Raw genomic sequence first — 19,444 nt, 5'->3', positions numbered from 1 at the left:
GAGGCTACGACAAGCCGCAGTCATGGCCCACAGAGTAATCAAACAAGTAAAGTTTTATTTTCATCTTATTTATTTGATCATCATATTTATTTTGTTTATTTTTTACTGATATGTTTCAAATAAGTATTAGTATTCATTTTAAACTATTTATGTTTGTATGTTCATATTGTGTTATTTTACCAAGGTAAATTGTTTTTATGAATTCATTTATTTATATCTTGTACCAGTTGCTTTTAAATGGCCTTGCAGGGCAGGTAGAGGTCCTCCACTACCGCAACAGAGCTGCACAGCAGGTCCCCTGCCAATACAAAGACAATCCCCATGGTAACGGCCCTGCAGACCAAGCACTCAGATTGGAGGTAAAATTGTAAATATAATGTTACCTCACAGCAATGTCAAGCCAGAAGTCTATTTCATAATAATATTTAATTGAAAAGAGCTCTGCAATGGACTGGTGACCTGTCCACAGTGTACCCCACCTTTTGCCCAAAGGCTGCTGGGATAGGCTACAGCTTCCCCGTGACCCTGCACACTCAGCGGTTCGGATAAAGAATGAATGAATGAATGAAAGAATGAATGAATGAATAAATGAATGAATATTTAATTGAAAACTGAATGCATGTGTGTGTGTGTAAATGTGTAAAGAGATTATGATCTGGAGTGTGTAATTAAAATTGTTAGTTGTGTATTTTTACTTAAAGCAAAATTTGATGTGATCTGATTTAAAAATGTTGAGAAAACATAGAGATGATGGTTAAACTTTTGTTTTAATGCAGGTAAATGAAACATATACAGCTTATTTGAAGATAAACACATGTCCTCAATAATTTATAATAAGGGTTAACGCCAGGTAGAGAAACACGGGAGATAATAGCCATATCCCTTACAGTTGACAGATATTTAAGTTTTGGAAAGGATGGTTGGTGACACTGAGATAATAGAAATAGATTAGAGCACTCAAACTTTTATTCAGGAAAATTATGAACTCTATGACATGGCCAGCAAACAGTCTGGATCAAAATTCAATAAAGAATTTGCCTTGAAAGGACCAACCACCCACCCCACCCATAAGCCGACCAGACAACAATTCAATGCCACAAGGCAGCGATAGGACATTTTACAGAGTCCTCCAACCTACATTGCCCTCTGGTGGGTTTGACCAATTTAAGTAAAAGATTAAGAATAACACCAACTCTATTATCCCAACCAGAAATTTGCATTGGACGTCAATGTAGCATTAAAGCAGGCATGTGCTGACTTAATATTATTACATGGACAAACACTGGAAACCTGTTCACGAGTTACAATTGTGCATTATTCTGTGGTTGTGTAGAGGACTACAGGTTACAAGAATCATAAGGAAATACTTAATAACAAGTCTGATGTTATTGTACCCAAAACAGAAGCATTCAATAGTGTATAGTACAATTACCCTGTAAAATTAAATATGTGTAACCCTCTTAATTTGGAGAAAAAAGTTAAATTACTAGTACAACTACTACTACAACAACAACTACTACTACTACTACTACTACTACTACTACTACTACTACTACTACTACTACTACTAGGACTACAACTATCACTTCAACATTTTCTGCAATTAAAAAAATGTAAACACTTTTTCACATATGCAAGTTAAGATAAAAAAGAACTGCTTCATGTACATTGGCCCTGGAATATATTAGTTTTATTCCCTTTATTTTTACTAAACCCATGTTCATCTTTGAGTTTATATGCTTTAAACATAATGTGTATTTATTTTTAATTTATACATATATTGATTTTGAATGTATGGTGTGCATTTTGCCTTTAATGAAGACATTAGATAAAAGCAGGATATACAATATTGAAAATATGGGTCATACGTAAAGACTCATATTAAGTAAATACTTTAAAAAAAGAAAAAAATCAAAAGAAAATTGCTAACATGATCATCTACCTTACTAAATAGTAATTTTGTACATTTTAACATTTTTATCCAAAATTGTCACATACTCAAAAAAAAAAAATTCAGAACTAAATTCTTTAGTATTCAGTGACTAACAAATGTGGATAATCAACATGCTGAATAAAAGAAAGTTAAATAATGAGGTCAGATGAATGTAGTGTATCAACATCTTTACTGTGAAAGACCTACTTCAGACTGTCTAAAGCCTTGTCTTGGGTGATCTCTCTCCATTCCTGGGGAATCTTTTCTGGTTCCTGCTTGAACTTCTCTGCAAACTTCTCATTGAACCTTACCAAGACATATCTATAAACAAAAGAACATTTAGTTTATTTTAAATAGTATGTTGTTATATAACAGATGATGTACAAGAAGTATTTAAAAATAAAGCATGATAAGGTCTTAACAACACAGTACCTCCAGTAGTTACCCCCATTTTGGTTGTCTGGGTCATCAGAGAAGCTGCTCCAGTCTGGATGTAGGGAACTGAGGTATTTGCATGTCACTGATGTATCCTGCACATTATTATTGTCACCTTGGCTCATACTTTCTGGGTTATTAGTGTGGCATGGTGAACAGGAGCCATTAGGCAGAATGCCTTTAGGACGATGGAGCAAAGCTCTGTGGATCTCATGCTCGGGTTCCTCTTCCTCACAGGGAGCTCCACATATAGGACAACACTTGTCACAGCCTCTCACTGTTTGTAAGAGGTAGTCTTGTGGTTGAACTGGAAGGCAGTCGAGAAGCTGCGCAACATCAGTATTTTGGGAGATGTCCTGGACAAGTTTCAGTCGCAGTGTAGCGAGTAACTCCATTAAACATTTAACAAAACAATGCCACTCTGCTGTTATGCTGAAAAGGGGTCCGTTTAGAAAGGCTTTGTTAACATCAACATCAGCATCGCTCTCTAAAATGAGGCACACTGTTTCCAGTAGAGGCTTTGTATCACTAAGCATCCCATTAGTATCTTCTGTTATTTGGCTCATAGCTGCTGCAACCTTTCCTATGATTTCTCCGAGTGTCTGTTGCCTCCATTTACCAAAACAGGCTGTTTCAGAGAGGTGAGTATCCACTGTCTCCTGGATCTTCCTCACTCTGAAGTCATCATAGGACAATAAATATTCCACAAAGCTTTCAAAGCGATCTTCATTAATCAGTTCTTCCAGTAAACTGTGTTGGAAGGCTTGTGGTGACTGAAACTGATTGGCTTGGTTTTTAATATCTTTTACAATCTGCATGCCCAATCGATTGTTGATGTAGTCCAGCACTGTGGGTTTGATCACCAAAAAGATAAATGCTTGGGCTACCCTCTGGCACTGGTCCCTCTTCCGGAATTGGTATATAAACTCTGCCAAGTACTTAACCTTGGATGCAGAAATACATTCCAAAAGTTCCTTGTCCTTGGCGAAGCGGTTGTGTAATTTTTGGAAGTCTTGGCATGCAGCATTACAGAGGTGCATTTTCAGATCAACTTCAAAAGCTGTTCTGATTTCCATGGACTTTTCTTTCAAAGCTTTTTCAATATTTTCCAACAGTTCTACAATGTAGATGTCAGAGAAATCAGCTGGTAAACTACATTTATCTTTTACAAACTGATTGTACTCTTCCATGATTTTGGTTGCTACCTGCTGGGCTTCTATTCTCTGTTGTCTGTTGTTGTCTTCAAACATGTGTTTCAATCTACTGCGGTATCCAAAATACTCGTCTGAAACCTGGAAGCCAGAAGTCTGGATCTGGCCAAAGGAATCAAGTTTTTTTATGTGTTTCATCAGGCCACGGCTGATTAGGTTTTGAGTCAGAACGCCCCTTACTCTTGAAGTAATATCATTTATTTCTGAAGGCCTGAAGTCAAAGGTGGATAATGCTTTGCTCCACACAGCCTCAAACTCTTCTTCTAGTTCAGCATCTTGAATGAGAATTTTAGTTGCTTTGCTTGTCTCCACAAGGGCAAGTAACTTTGACTCTTGTTTTTCTTTCAAAAAGCTCTCAAAACTTTGAAGTTGTGTGAGAGAACAATGGTTTTCAGTGATTGCCTCTAACTTCTGCATTATCTCTGCCGTTACACGATTCTCGAGGTTAGCTATGTTGCTCATTAGGATTGGCCTGAATGTTTGAGCATTCATTTTATGAACATCATCTCTCTCCAGATAGGCCTCTGCTTCTGATTTCACTTTTTCCCCTTCTAATTTGACTTCCTCCTGGGCTTCTTTCTTTAGCTCGTTCAAAAGATCATTTTGGTCTGAGTTTTGCAAAGCTTTGGCCTTTGTTGCAAATATTTTCTCAGTTGCTCCTCTTAGCCAGCTTTCAATGTTTTCCAGGAAACTTCCCTCCCACTTGGAAAACTCTGTGCAAAGTAACGAAAATGCCAAAGCAATCTCTGTATTTTGCAGACTAATAGTAAATGATTCAGATTTCACAGCATCCCACACTGCACAAAGGCGTCCCATAATTTCAGGTAGATCTGAGGCTTTGGACTTGTCTGCACACATCTTCAATGCCCCAAACAGATTTCCCTTAAGCTTTAATATAGCCTGACTGTACTCTGCATCAACTGGTTCAGAGTGGGACATAATGGACCAAGGACCTTTGACACAAGTGGTACAGGCTGTAGTCCTTAGGTAATGGTTAGCAACACTTCCTCTGTCCTCAGTTGCATTTTGTAGCATTTTGGAAACATGCCTTAGCTGTGATGCTTGCAATATGCTGTTTATTCCCTCATCCTGGGTAAGGAGTTGGCAAATGGGAACAGAACCACTTTCTTTAGTGCGAAGAAGAGCATTGATCATCACAGTGAAAGTGGTCTCAAACTCATCACTATGTGGCGAAATGTTATGCATTAAAACATCACTCAGTCCAGTTGCAAAAGTCGCCATCTCATTGTCATGGATCACTGCATTTTTGTTATTGTCTGCTGAGACTGAACAGATGCCTTCTACATCAATTAGCAACAGGAAATCACACTCCAATTCTTCTCTGAGATCATCAGGGAGACGCAGGGCAACCATGTGCACTCCTCTATTCATTCCTGCCCTCCTCTCTGGAAATTTGACCCCAAACACCGCTGAAAGAACCTGAGCATTCCTGGCATGATGAACACCAAGGTTTGCAAGCACCCGTGTCCTCAACTGCTCTTGAGGTAGGCGGCGTTTGAGCTCTGCAAAGACACAACCTAGCCAACACATAGGGATATTTGAGGCATTTCCATCCATTAGTTCAAGTGGAACACCATAGAGAAGAAGATCTGCAGCTAAACTAGGCAAACCCAAAACATTCTGACTCCCACTGCTCGGGCTAACATGCGTTAGTTCAAAAATTAGGCCCATCTCCCGCAAAAAGTGTTCAAGGCCCAGTGAGTCTGGATGAAGTTCAGAAAACTGTGAACTTGAGGCTACCTGATCTTCAAATGACACTTCATGACACATCTGCGGTTTGGCAGGAGAAACTGAATCTGGTCTAAGAAGTGTTAGCTCTGGCTGTTCTAGTTGTTTCTCTTTGCTCAAAGTTCCACTTTCTTCTGATTCTAAATGAGAGCTTTGGTCTTCAGATATTTGATGTGAAATTTGTTCCTCTGAACAGACTTCATTCTCTAAGGTTTCTGCACTTTCTGACTCTTTTTCAGTTGATGCTACATGGGACTTCTGCTCTGCTACTGGGTCATGTCTGGAATCAAGAGGCTCAGCCTCATCATTGTTCAATTCTGTAGTAGTCTGCAAAACAAATTCTTCAGCTGCTTCATAGTGTTGCCCAGAATCTTGCATCTTCTCTGAATGCTGCTCTGTTTCCTCTTCAATGGATGAATCTGTACAGAAACTGTCACTGTCTGTCAAGCTTTCTGTGGCTCCATGTTCAAATTCTTCCAAATGTTCAGGCGGGCCATTTGCATCTTCTGTCAGCAGCATACTGAGTGTTTTTTGAAAACTTTTTTGCGTTTCAGTTTGCATCTGTTGAAGCCTCAGTTTGAGCCAAGTAAGAAAATAAGTCCTCTCTGTTTTATCCGTTGTGAAAAGCGCATCAATGAAACTCTTCATAGCGGGAGTCATTTTGTAGCTGCTCAACTGGGCCAGGATCTCTTTCTTTTCTTTTTGCAACTGGGGGTCAATTTCTTTTCCTTCCTTTTTTTGTTTACTCTCCTCTTTATCTATTTCTGCCAGTTTGCTCCACAAAGGCCCCTGCAGAGGGAGCTGATTCATCCGAAATTTGTCTGGTCCTTCATCTAAATCTTTCAATACTTCTTCTGCTTTGGCCATTGCCTTTTTACATACTGGGCCTTCATCCACATTGAGGCCTATTTCTAATGCTAATTTTGCCGCTGCCTCAAGCGTCACACCTTTGAGTTGATCTGGTAGCAAACTTTGCAAGATTTCAGTTAACTTATTTGCGAGTTCCTCTTCACTCAAAGTGCTTCCTGACAGCACAGACCCTTCAGGAAGCCCTATGCATTCTTTGAGGCTCTGCCCAACAAATCCCACAACACTGTTCTGGTTTGTCTCATTGTCTGAGAGGTCAATCACTATGAGCATGCTAGCCATATCTTTGCAGGACAAAAGAAGTTGTTTTTCTTTCTCCCTGAGATCCCCACAGAAAACAACCAGAACTGAGGATGCTTGGCACAGAAGGTTGAGATTTTTCTCGTGTGTGCTGGAATCACCACGTAGATTACAGACAACCACAGGAACAGGAAAAATATCTCTGTTCATTTCTCCCATAGGTAGATACCATCCTACCTCTACCAGACCATTGGAGAGTCTTCGAGGCAGCTCACCTCCATCCATGCCCCTGTGGACAAATGTTTCACTTTGTGATTGAGATCCATTCAGAACATGGTTCAGCACTCGCGACTTGGAAACACCACAGTGACCCAGTTTTATACATGAAACAATAGGCATGGATGTGCTAGCCAAATTCCCTTCTTGAACTTTCCTGTTGTGATCCTGCGAATGAGACCTCCAATGACTCAAAATGCCTCTTAAAGGCCAAAGAAGAAAGTGACTGGGTTTTTCTGGGTCAATGTCTGGAAGGACCAAAGGCACAGCAAACCGGCATTGCATCATGCGTACCATCATCTCCTGCTGAAGAAAAGTGTTGGCAGACATAAAGACAGCTGTGACTAGATCAAGGGAGTTAATGGCACATTGGGTCTTGTCTTCAGAGCCATAAATATTTTCCTCAAGGGATTTATTATCATCACGGGGAATGTCATGTTGAGGATGGCAACAAGGACTCCGGGCATCTTGCTTTAGCAACCAAAGGCGGCGGAGGAAAGCAAATGGTAAATCTTTGGGCTTTAAAGCGGCCTTGTCTTCCAGAGTCCATGTACTGATATCTAGCATAGCCACTGAATCCAGTGGTGTAGAACTGTAGGCCTCCAGGCCAAGTTTCTGTAGAATCTGTCCCTGCACATTGTCCTTTGGGAGTTCTGGTTTGAAAAGACACAGCAATTATTCCATGTTGAGTATTAGCAACAACATGTGTTGTACACACACACGAACACACACTCATTTTTTTTGTTTTTTTAAAGGAAACTTTTCTTAAGGAGTTATCTATCATTGCACAGACATGCTGTTTACATGACTATTAAACAGAGGTAAGAGCAGGTGAGAGAGAGAGAGAATAAAGAGTGAAGAATAAAGAATATATATATCTATGTATGTATATATATATATATATATATATATATATATATATATATATATATATATATATATATATATATATATATATATACATATATGTGTGTGTGTGTGTGTGTGTGTGTGTGTGTGTGTTTTTTATACATCTAATACATTATATTTCAAGGCTATTACATCTTCCTAATTTGTATGTTTTCATCTTTCTCTTTTCAACTGGTCAACAGATGTAAATCTACATAATAGAAAACATAAAAAGTAAGCCATTATTACTCAATATATAAGAGAGACCACTGGCAGCACCAAACTCGTTTTTGTATTTTAGTTCAGGCTCTAACCCACACAGAGAAAAAACAAACAAATAAAAAATAAATAATCTATTGTGGCCATTATATGGAGAATTTAAGTTGCTGCCACTAGGCCAGTTATTATTACTGAATAAAACACTGAAAAAGTTGATGATGCTTTGTATTTTGCTCGAGCACATCCTCACTGACCTGCAAGTTTAAACTCATTTTGTTTCCAAAGCCAAAAAGTAATGAGGGGCTCCGAGATGGTCAACACAAATAATCTTGCTACTCTTTAATGTATGGACCGATATCCCAAGATTAAACTTGACACAAATCTTAATGTTTTCTCTTCTCTTTTTTTTTTCACATTGTTTTTATGCCCTCTCATCATATTTGTTGTTAGCCAAAGTATATACACCATTTATGTATGCTTGTAAGCCTCAATTTATCATGTGTTTATGAATACAGCAAAAAATAAATCCATTATCAGGTTATCCTAAGCTTTGCTTAGCAAAAGTTATCAATACTTGTTCAGTTCTTCACAATTTTGTATGTAAATAAGTAACTCAGTGATTTATAACAAGTGTAATGTGCTGGGGTGGATTTCACACAGAGCATCAAAGTTTGAGTGATTTGGAGGCAATCAGACTGTAGTCTCTCACTTATTTTTGAAAGATCAATATAAAATTCACAGCGTGTTCTTCTCCACAAACCGTGAAAAAAATCACAACAGAGAAATAAACATACTTCTTTTCTTGCTGCTCAGCCTCTTGGAAAGCTTGACTGACATTATAAATCCCTCTGTGTGACTCTACAGTCCTTTTTTAAAGGGTTTTCCTTCACCGGTGGCCCACATCATCAAAGGTTTGGAGAATTGCCTGGAACCCTGTGATTAAAATTGAATTATAATGTTACCACAACCCAACAGGCAGTACACAATAGTTAAAGTTTTTTTCTGTGAAATAACATTAATGCCACATAAATGTGAAAAATTTAAAAATCCGTTTTGTCCAGCTAAGAAATGTTTTAAAGAAAACATGTAGAAACATGTAGAAAGTATGTAGAAAACTGGTTAGTCTGGAATTTTATCTTATTGAACTGCTTCACTGAAGCAGCAGTCATTCTCCCTCATTTTGCTTTTGCATCAGGACAATGTTATCGTAAAAGGTTCCTTTTCAAGCAGACTTTCAGACTGCAAGCAAATTATGTTGCACAACCGGTCATTTAACAATAAGGTGACCATCGTTTTAACCCATTTATGCTCATAGCGCTTGAAATTGTAGCTTCTATTCATCACTTTTACTAAAGACACATGTTGCACATTAAGTTGGAGACGAAATGCAGACATGTATATGTAATTTTAATACAGTCACACTCCAGTCTCTCAAAACTATGTTGGTAAGCAAAATTAAACAACAGTTTCTAGTCTTATTACTACCAATAATAATACTTTGTGGACTCTAAAACAGTTACACAACTTCCTCTGGCTTTTAAAATTTTAACATTTATTTCACATTACATAAACCATACTTAAAATACACAGAATTGCATTTCCTCTGACAACTGTGTCATGGCTACATTTAGATAAAATTATAACATGGCTGGTGTTGGGTATAAAAATCACAATGTTAGTATGATGTATTAATAAATACATAGTTATCGAGTTGCACCTCACCCCCTGAAATTCCCTCTATTCAAAACAGCATGAAACTTTACAAATTCTTAACCTTTTATATCCTTTTAAAATTACATGTATTTAGAAGTCCAAAGGAAAAAAAAACACTTGTCTATTATTATTATTTTACAGTTGTAAGTTAATGTTATCTTTGATATATGCAAAAAGGCATTAGTTGTTTATTGTATCATTATCTGACCTTCTGTTTTACTAGGTTGCTTTGAAATTATTTAATAAATGTCTCACAAAAAGGAAGGTTGAAAAAAAGGACAGTGAATTTAAATCTATTCAGTTTCTTGTCATAATTTCCGATAATCTAGTTTCTGCTCTTTGCTTTTCTAATTTCAAACTGATTTTCTGTAGTTTTGCACCACGTTGTGTGTATTATATCTCCGTCTTTTGACTTCTGTCATTTTAGGTAAAAATTTATAGCCTATTAACACAAATATTTTCTTTTTCTTTTTTTTTTTTTTTAAACACGTTCTTTAAAAATTGTAGCATTCTTACCTTGTTCTGCACATGCAGTCTTTCAGTGTCTTTCCAGTTTGAGTGGCTGTCAGTGTCTTCTTGTCAAGTATGCTCTTATACCTCCTTGTTCGGTGATAAAAAACAAATACCTGACACATGACTCACTTGATACTCAGTCTTGATAAAAGCCTCGAGTTTCAGTCTTTCACCATAAATGCATTCAGGTACTTCCCAAAAGCATTATCATTTATCTGTAGGGTACACAGAGGCTCCAGTCAATGACGCATTCAAACCCTTGGCTATGTGTGATAATTTCGATACTGGTCAATCTGGTTATGATAAGAAAATAACTAGCAGCTTCATTTTGTTCATAGAAAACATTCTCTTTTCTCAGACTCGTGCACTTTGCCCTCAAGTGTGATTTCCTTTCCTAGAAACCCATCAAGCATGTTAGCTTGTTTTATATTTTTGAGCAGGTTCTGTATGCTGGAGTGGATACCAAATCTTGATACAACAGAGTCGTACAATTAGCTAACATTTCTTCACTCTGATATAAAAATCTAAAACCATGAATTTTGTTTGCTGTTTGATGTCATAAGTAACAAAGAAACAGTGTGAAATCCTAAATATTTCAATAGAAATCTTACATTGTGCATTAATTCAGAATTGTGTTCAGATGCTTAATTGTCGTAAAAAAGAAAATGTCTCCAGAAATAGAGGCGTAAACTTCAAAACTTTTAATTCCTACCTACACTGTTGCTATAACATGTTTGGTATAAAGTGCATAGCGTCACTTCAAGTTACTTTACTGTTTCACCTTACTGTAAAACTCAAATTTAAACACTGCCCAATATTATTAAATGAATCTAGAAACCCGTAGTAATGTAGTTCAGCCTAATTCAGCCTAAGTCTGTCCACTTCATGATATTTGTATGTAATGCCAAATAACAAAAAGTAACCAAAAAACAGGAAATCAAAATATCATTTTGAAACTTTTATTTGATTTAGTCCCCATCCTGATAATGCAGAAGGTAAATGTTTACAGTGGAGCGTTGAGAAATAACAGGAAGAAGAGACCTTCCATATATCCAGACTCTGGAAGTGCTTGGAACACTCTGTATTCCCCAAGGAGTGATAGCTCTCTCACAGGGCTGTGTCTCCTCCCTCCCCAAGTCATGAATTTGAACCAGAAACAAGTTATCATTACAAATACTGACACGGTTCCAGCTACATGTTGGGTCTGGGAGACACTGCGAGTAGGAGAGAGCATGTTATCTCTTTGACTCTTTCTCATAATACAACTTGGGCCACCAGGGGAAAGACCTGTGAGCCATTGCCGCAAAATTTATATTGCCAGGTTGTTAAGGCTGTTCTTTTGGGAAAAGCTCAGAGTATCTGTAGCATACGGTTAAAAAAAAAAAAAAAAAAGGAAGCATGTTTTTTCCAGAGAGGCAGCTGCACTCAGTCAGACTCTCCTGGGCAGAAAATCAATGAGAACCGCTTAGGAGACTGGCTCTCAGTGTGAGTTACTAGCAGTGATTGCTTTTTCATTTCTTCTTTTGCTTGTTTTTCATACAATATGAATTTATTAGCAGGATTTTTACGGTCATAGGACACTTTAAGTGAGAAGCTGAGCTGAGGGTGGAGCTCATTAGTGCATCAAGTCCCTGCCTGCTAAATGAATAATGCTTTGGAGAGTTGTGCTGTTGTGCTTTATGTAATATGAATAGCAGATTTTTTTTTCACGGTTAAATCAACAAAACAGATGAGGTAGATTAACAGGAACTGCTGGGGGAGGATTTAAAGATAGACATAGCAACAGCTTCTCGAACCCAAAGTGGGAGCTGACTCCACAGGAGAGAAGCTTGAGAACTGAATGCTCTGCCTACCACTTTAGGAAACTTTAGAAAACACTTAGGTCTTTAGAGTAAATGCAGCTGATTTTGAGAGGTATAGATGAGAAAAGAAGAATTTTACTTTCCATTATGGTTTGTATAGAATCCCAATGAGGAGAAGCTGCCATATTTTGGATATCTTTAATAATGTATTATGTAATGTATCAGCTTTACTGATTTCTAAGGTAATGTGGATAAGTCTGGATCCAACACATGTTTAAATAAAAGCATGTCTGGCACAACTGCTGGGAATGTGTAAGCACACTTGAGGGATAAGTGTTCTGCAGAGGAAAAGATTATAGCGTCTCTATTTCTGTCCTGTAAAGCTCTTTAGCAGTCTTACCTGGTGTGTCAGACTGTGAGTGTGTGAGTGCATGTGTTTGTATGTGGCTTTGAGATTTGTATGACTGGACATAATCAACACCGTTCAACTGGCCTTCCTCAAGCAGCCCTTACTGCGTTGCATTCCTAAGTGCTTGAACGTGGTCCTGCGCGGACTTATATTTCTACAGTAGGACTGAGGAAAACTACTGAAAACCAAGGAGAACATTGAGGATAAACAGAGACTGAGAGAAAGGTGGCCAAGATGTTGATCACTATGCTAACAGCCATGTATGTGATGGTTAAAGTTGTAGAATCGGTAAGTTGATGATAACAGATGGTTTGAAAAATAAGGACAAAGATATGTGCTGTGTTCAATTTAACATTGACTATCTCTGAGAGAGGTTTTTACAATTGCATATTGTGTTTTGTTAGTGGATTTTGTATGAGAGGAACTTGTACTTTATTGTGTTTTTAAAGACAGTTTTTGCCGGAACCCCCATAAATTATGTCTTATGCTCACCTGATTACTGAAATATTTTGTGCAGATGAAATAAAATGTGCATATGATGATGTGAAAACAGGCAGAGGATGTGGGCGATAAAAGAGGCTTATAATGACTCCTTCCAGATGCAGATAATATCACCTGAAATCAAATCCTGAATATACAAGTACCACTCTCAGCTAATGATGTCGTATTACTCTCCTGTTCCTAAAACAGACAAGAAAAAAAAGGGTGTACCAATAAAACCATATAACATTCACACTGGAGCTGTGAAATGTGATTGCTTATGTTTCACATTTGACATCAGTAATCCAAAGTTCTTCTCCCTTTCAGATAGGGTCACGATTTGCACGGCAAGAAGATCCTTTGCCTTACATGGTGTCTCAGCCTTTGCCTTGGCAGGTTCACTCTGTGTCACACAGCCGGAAGAGCAGCAAAGCAGAAGAGGTTAGTTGAAACAATATTTGTTCCTCAGAGCTGTTAATGTCACACAGCATTGCTTTCACAGCATTCCTTCCAGCTATTATCTGTACATAACTTACTATTGCCTTTATACACCAGCTCTTGCGTTGGAGTTGTGTGGACATCTTGGACTTGCTGGACATTTTCACAAACGACAGTTAGGACAAATAAGTAACTAACTTAAGCCTGTTGCCTGATCTGAGTTGCACGGCTGGAATTTTATACTCATAATTTAGCTCGTCTAATCCTCTGTTATCTAACAGGGAAAGTTCAGCAGTCAATCATGGCTCAGCATGTGAGCATATTAGCTGGTCATGTGTTTGCATACAGTGTGTCAAAGAGGAATAGCACATGAAAGGAGACAACTGGGCTTTCCTATTAGCAAATGGCTTTCAGTACATCACTAACATTGATGAATGGGGTATATGATAAAAGTGAAGTTGTGTTTTTCATCAGTTGAACAGTGATCATAGACTTCCCTGTTCTTTCCTTAATAGGGAAGTACATTTCAGTCCAGGTCATGGTATGGTGTTCATGTCTGATTACTTATCCTTTCCACAGTGCAATTCATCTGTCTGCACTTTCCGTGTGTGTTTGTCGGTATTTGAGATGGCTGCAGTTACCTCTGACCCAAACCTTTGAAGATATGAGAACATGGGGCAAAGAGCAAGAATAAAAAAAAAGGAGAACCTTTTGGTAGCTAACAGAAAGACAAAATATGAAAACATGACAGGACACATTTAGCAGGGTTATAAAATAAAGAGTCAGAGAAATTTTTTAATGTGGCCGCAGTTTGAGTTTACTTTAACACGTCTACTGAAAGCATAATGTGGTCCTCATTGTCAAGGTCATGGCGCTGGTGTTTGGGACTGAACTCAGGCACACAGCCCAGTTTGCAGGTAAGCATGCTAAGCCAGTCCGGTGCTCAGGCTCTGGCTTCCCTGTCGCTGCTCTGCCTGAGCTGTAATCCCAATCAAGGGGATTTGTGTTAAGGTCATTCACCTGGCTGTAGATAGAAATGGACACGCAGGTACAGTCACACATGTGCTCTGAATATTTGCTTCTTAAGTCAAGCACATTTTGTACATTTCGAAAAGAAAAAAAAAAAGCCAGAATGTGTGAGATTATCTCTGTGATTCTGTACTATCTGAGGTATGTTCAGCCAAGTCCCAGATAAGTCTGCTATGTTGACAAGTCTCATTCCTGTCTTATATATGGTGCATTAGAAGTGTGTGTTCAGTGTGAATGCACCTTCTAACATTTTTGTGTATTCTTTGCAGTTTGATGGCTTCAGAAGGAACAGCATAGGGGTGTACAGAAAAAGTAAGTAATTCTGTTGGACAATACATTTAAATGCTGGCTATTTTTCTGCTTGTGATTGCAGGCATGCTAAAGTTGTCTCTTTAGTTTGATTTGAATAAGTTCTTAAATCCATCAGAAAAATGGCCCGCTGCAATCAAAACTCATAAGTAAACTGTTTGTTCAAACTCAATCATTGCTACAGACTATGTCTCCATGGCTATTGCCTCTACCTCTCTGGCTATCCCCTGTGTCCTGTCGTGCTCAGACTCCAATGCCAGCAATGGAACGTGCACCACACCTGTTGCTCCCCCACTCAGCCCTGTTGAGATTGAGAAGGCTGCCTCTACCATCCAGTCCCACTTCAGGAAGTTCCAACAGAAGAAACACAAGAACGGCAAGTAGATGAGCAGAGAGGACGGGTGGAGCAGGCTGAGTGAGTCTAAAGGAAGCAAGCGGGACGTGAGTGGATTCACCATGAAAATAAGACACTTGAAAATTATATCAAAACAACAAGGAAGTTTAAATGCAAATGTACATATTTGTCTAAGCTTAGAATTCCCGGGATTAGAGAGAATATTAAACAGTGGAAAACTTCAAAAAATTGTCACACAGTCTTGCTCCAGATATATATCAAGCTAGACGGTGTGACACCTTACTGAAAGTTGCTTAATGATTTGTTCCCAGTAACCAGCACCTTACTATATTTGTTTTGTGTGTCTATACCTTTCTACTTTAAAGAGTAAAGAGTAACATAAAGCACTAGCCTTCATGTCTTCTAGTAATACTTAATGTGAACAATAAATATCAATATTGTGTATTTCTGAATAATTTGGGTTGATTCACCCTAATGACAGGGTGACTGAGTGTGTGTGTGAGTGTGAGTGCATGTTTTGGTTGTTAAATATGTTGTAATTTATATACGACGTTTATTTTGAGTGTATACATGTGGAAAAAAAACTATTATTTGTTAACATGTCCTTTAAAAAACCTATCAAAATTTGAATAATTTAAATAAACTCATCTGTCAGACTCTGTTGTTTTGTTGTACTATATTGCCCTCTAGTGTTTTAGGTTAAAAAAAATGGTGTAAATCAGGGGTGTCAAACTCCATTCCGAGAGGGCCGGTGTCTGGCAGGTTTTTGTTGTTTATTTCTACCAACACAGCTGATTCAAATCAAATGGATCCAGCAGCTTCTTGTCAACATGTTTATGGATTTCGGTCGGGTGTGTTGGCGCATGGAGAACACAAAAACCTGCTGGATACCAGCCCTCGAGGACTGGAGTTTGTTCCAATTAGATGCATGGTTGTAATCATTGGGCGAGAGGCAAGGTACGCCCTGGACATGTCGCCAGTCCATCACAGGGCTAATGCAGAGAGACAAACAACCATTCATGCTTATACTCACTCATAGACACAATTTAGAGTAACCAATTAACGGAACATACATTTCTTTGGATGGTGGGAGGTAGCTGGAGTACCTGGAGAGAACTCACGCATACACAATGAGAACATACAAACTCAACACAAAAAGGTTGAGTTTGGAACCTTCCCCCAGCTGAGGCTCAAACCAGCAACCTTCTTGCCACCATGCTAAGCACTACACCATCATGCAGCTCTCATCTTATATCACATTTAGATCATGTATGCTGTCATAACAGCTACATAGCCCTATTTATTATAGATAAACCTATCCATAAAAATTCACTACATTTATCTGCAGTTAATTTGCTCAAATTATGGACAGGCCATATTTGCATTTTTGCAACATTAAGCCAGGAAAGTTTTAACCTCAGGCATACAGGAATATTCCCCTGCTGAAGGAGGAGATACCTGGCTGATTCCACCAAGATTGTGTTCTGGTTTAAAAAATTAAGCTATAACTTCTCACAGCCAGTGCTGTGAAAACACACATTGGTCTTCAAATTAGACAAAGTTTTTCCCTGTATTAGTTGGAGGATGACAAACCTAGGAAATGGTCTAGTGTCAAGCCTCCAGCTGTACAGTTTGACTACGGTGGTACCTGTCAAGCTGTCATACACAAAGGTGACAGGACAGAAGCCTCACTGTAGCAAAAGGTCAAAAAGGTTGTTTGCATGAAGTATGGAGAGCATGTCTTTTCCCAGGGCTTCATAACACAGAATCAAATCCTTCCACCATTGTACTAATATCTGAATAACAAAGTAAATAAAATAGTTTAATAATACAAAAACACATGAGTTTAAAGATATACAATTTGGAACAGCAATACTATATCTGAGGTAGTATTAAATTTTGGTGCTTGTTAAGGCTAACTAATGTAATCTCTTGACTGAACTAAATTCTCAGATATGTCAGTATTAATAGCTAGGATTAGTAAAAAAATTTTAATGTTAATTTTTAAGGAGCTGTAATGACATGCTAAATGATCAAATAAATATGTCACTCATTAAAGTAAATGCATTCATTAAATGCCACAAATTTAAAGAATAAAAAAACAGTATAATAATGGTTGTCTAGCCACTTAAAAAAAACAAAAAACAAAACCAACAGCAGATTGTTAAAGCTAAAGTAGGAGATGGTCTCAAGGAGCATTTTTTTTTAAGCATTGTAGCCAATGCTTCAACAGGAAAAATAAAAATATTTATTCACCTGGGAAAACCATTTCTGAAGATGGGGTTTGGATTTTTCAATTGTGTATTTTCAAAATGTAGCTTGTTCGAACCGCTTTTTGTGAAGTATTAATATTTTCTATTGGGGTGAGCTTTTAGTGTGTATGTTCCTTTCCTTGGCCACTTCTTTATTGTGGTAAAGGAGTTTGAGTATCACTGAGAGCCCCCACTTGGGTCCTGAGTGTTATTTGTGCCGATGTACTGAATAGCAGTTCAGAGTACACACTCTTTTCTGATTCCTTAGTTCTTAGTTATAGCATGTTAGAGTGTACTCTTTCCAGGGACTCCTTCATTCTGATGAGGAACTTCAACGCTCATGTTGGCACTGACAATAAGCCCTGGAGGGTTGTGATTGGGTGAAATGGCTGTTCTAATTTGAACCAGAGTGGTGCTTTGTTATAGAACAATGTTCGAGCATGAGTGTCCACTTTTGGACCTGGCACCAGGACACTCTAGGCCACAGGTCAATGGTTAACCCTTTGTAGTTGTGTTGTTGGATTAGTAGCCTTACGACTTGGACATTCAGATGAAGAGACAGTCAGAGCTGTTAACTGATCATCATCTGGTGGTGAGTTGCCTCAAGTGGTCATGGTGGTATCGTGAGGGTCTGTTGGTGAAGTCTTGCACAAATCCCTGTCAGAAAGAACTTTATTGTACGAGGTGTCCGGTCCTTGTATGAGGTTGGTCTGCATTGCAGCACCAAGTTGGATTTCTTTTCAGTTAGGGTTGGAGTCTGCAAAGGCTGCCTTTGGTCACCGATACCATTCATTTTTTAAATTTTTATGGACAGAATTTCTAGATGCAGTCAACATACTGAGAGGATGCAGTTTGATGGCCTCAGGATTGGGTCATCTGCTTTTTGCAGATATGGTTCTGTTGGCTTCATGAGGTTGGCTCCATGGTCTCCAACCCTATTCAGCAATTCATAGCCTTGTGTGAAATGGCTTGGATGGGAATCAGAACCTCCGAATCTGAGTCAATGGACTTCTTCAGGTTTAAAATACAGTCTCAGTTAGAGGAGTTCAAGTATGTCAGAATTTTGTTCATGAGTGATGGAAGAATTGAGCAGGACCTTAACTGGTGGATCAGTGCAGCACCAGAAGTGATGTGGACTCTGCAACGGTCTGTTGTAGTGAAGAAGGAGCTGAGCCAAAAGGTGAAACTCTTGATGAGGGTAAAAACCAAAAGAACAAGATTGCAAACACTAGTGGCTGAAATGATTGTTCACCGCTGGGTGGTTGAGCTCTCCTGTAGAGATAGGATGAGAAACTCAGCCATCTGGGAAGGTCTCAGAGTAGTCGCTAAACCTCCACATTGATAGAGTCAATTTAGGTGGTGTTTGGGTAGGCAATGACAAAACATCCTGAATGCTTCCTTGTTAAGGTGTTCTGGGCAGGTCCTATCTGACTTCCCTGCTTTGGTAGCTGCCCCCGTGACCTGACCTCAGATAACAGGAGTATAATGGATGGATGGATGGATGGATAGATGGATGGAAATCAAACATGACGACTAAGAAAAACATCTTGAATAGAAGTAATTCTTTATAACTGTGAGATTCTGTTTACTAATCGTGAACACCTTAGTCTTCCATCAGTGTCTGACAATCTTAAGCAGGTGTGTCCGGCTCCGGTCCTCGAGAGCCACAATCCTGCAGGTTTTCCATGTATCCATACTCCAACACACCTGATAAGATTATTCATTCGGGAGCATTGGAGCAGGGATATACCCAAAACCTGTAGGCCAGCAGTCCTTGAGAACCGACTTGGGACACCCCTCATTAGTGTAGAGGCTATTCCGACTACATTAGAATAACAAAATTGTTTCACATTAAGAGTCATTACTTGTGAATTACCTGAACATTGCATGCAAATATATTCAATTTTTTGGCATAATTCCGGTTTTGTGAAAACTTTGTAAGAATTTCTTCCACTTCATTTTGTGGTGCTCACATTCAAGTTACTTTAAGGAAAAAAAAATTGGAACCAATGTCCTCACTACTTGTTTAAAGACATTGCAATTTTTAATTTGATCTTCCTACAGCCAGTAGAAATAATCCCAATAAACATTCGTATAATAAGATCCAATTACAGTAAAAATGTCAGTCCTTAAACAGTTTTATCTCAAATACTGAACCTGAAAAAACAAGCAATATAATCACAGTTTATAAAAAGATAGCTTTATTGCACAAGGTGTTGAATTTTTTTTCTCCCCTGTTTTTGTTTGTTTTCATAGAAAAGAAAATTTAGAGTTAAACACAAGCAATTGCAAACTGAAGCAACATTTTTCCATAAAAGTTTTCAGA

General features: G+C 38.4%; 1 protein-coding gene across 1 annotated transcript; it reads right to left on the bottom strand.

The window, feature by feature from the left end:
- Positions 1 to 233: 233 nt before the first annotated feature.
- gvin1l2 (GTPase, very large interferon inducible 1-like 2) lies at positions 234 to 8,655 on the bottom strand (the record flags this gene model as incomplete). Its single annotated transcript, XM_079245959.1, has 4 exons — positions 234 to 333; positions 2,141 to 2,254; positions 2,366 to 7,364; positions 8,613 to 8,655. 4 exons carry the CDS (start codon positions 8,653 to 8,655, stop codon positions 234 to 236), a joined length of 5,256 nt encoding a protein of 1,751 aa, XP_079102085.1.
- Positions 8,656 to 19,444: the final 10,789 nt, after the last annotated feature.

This window comes from Telmatherina bonti (assembly GCF_933228915.1).
Source record: "Telmatherina bonti genome assembly, chromosome: 9".
Lineage (NCBI taxonomy): Eukaryota > Metazoa > Chordata > Actinopteri > Atheriniformes > Telmatherinidae > Telmatherina > Telmatherina bonti.
The sequence above is the reverse complement of the archived record's forward strand: the minus strand, read 5'-3'. Positions and strand labels throughout refer to the sequence as shown.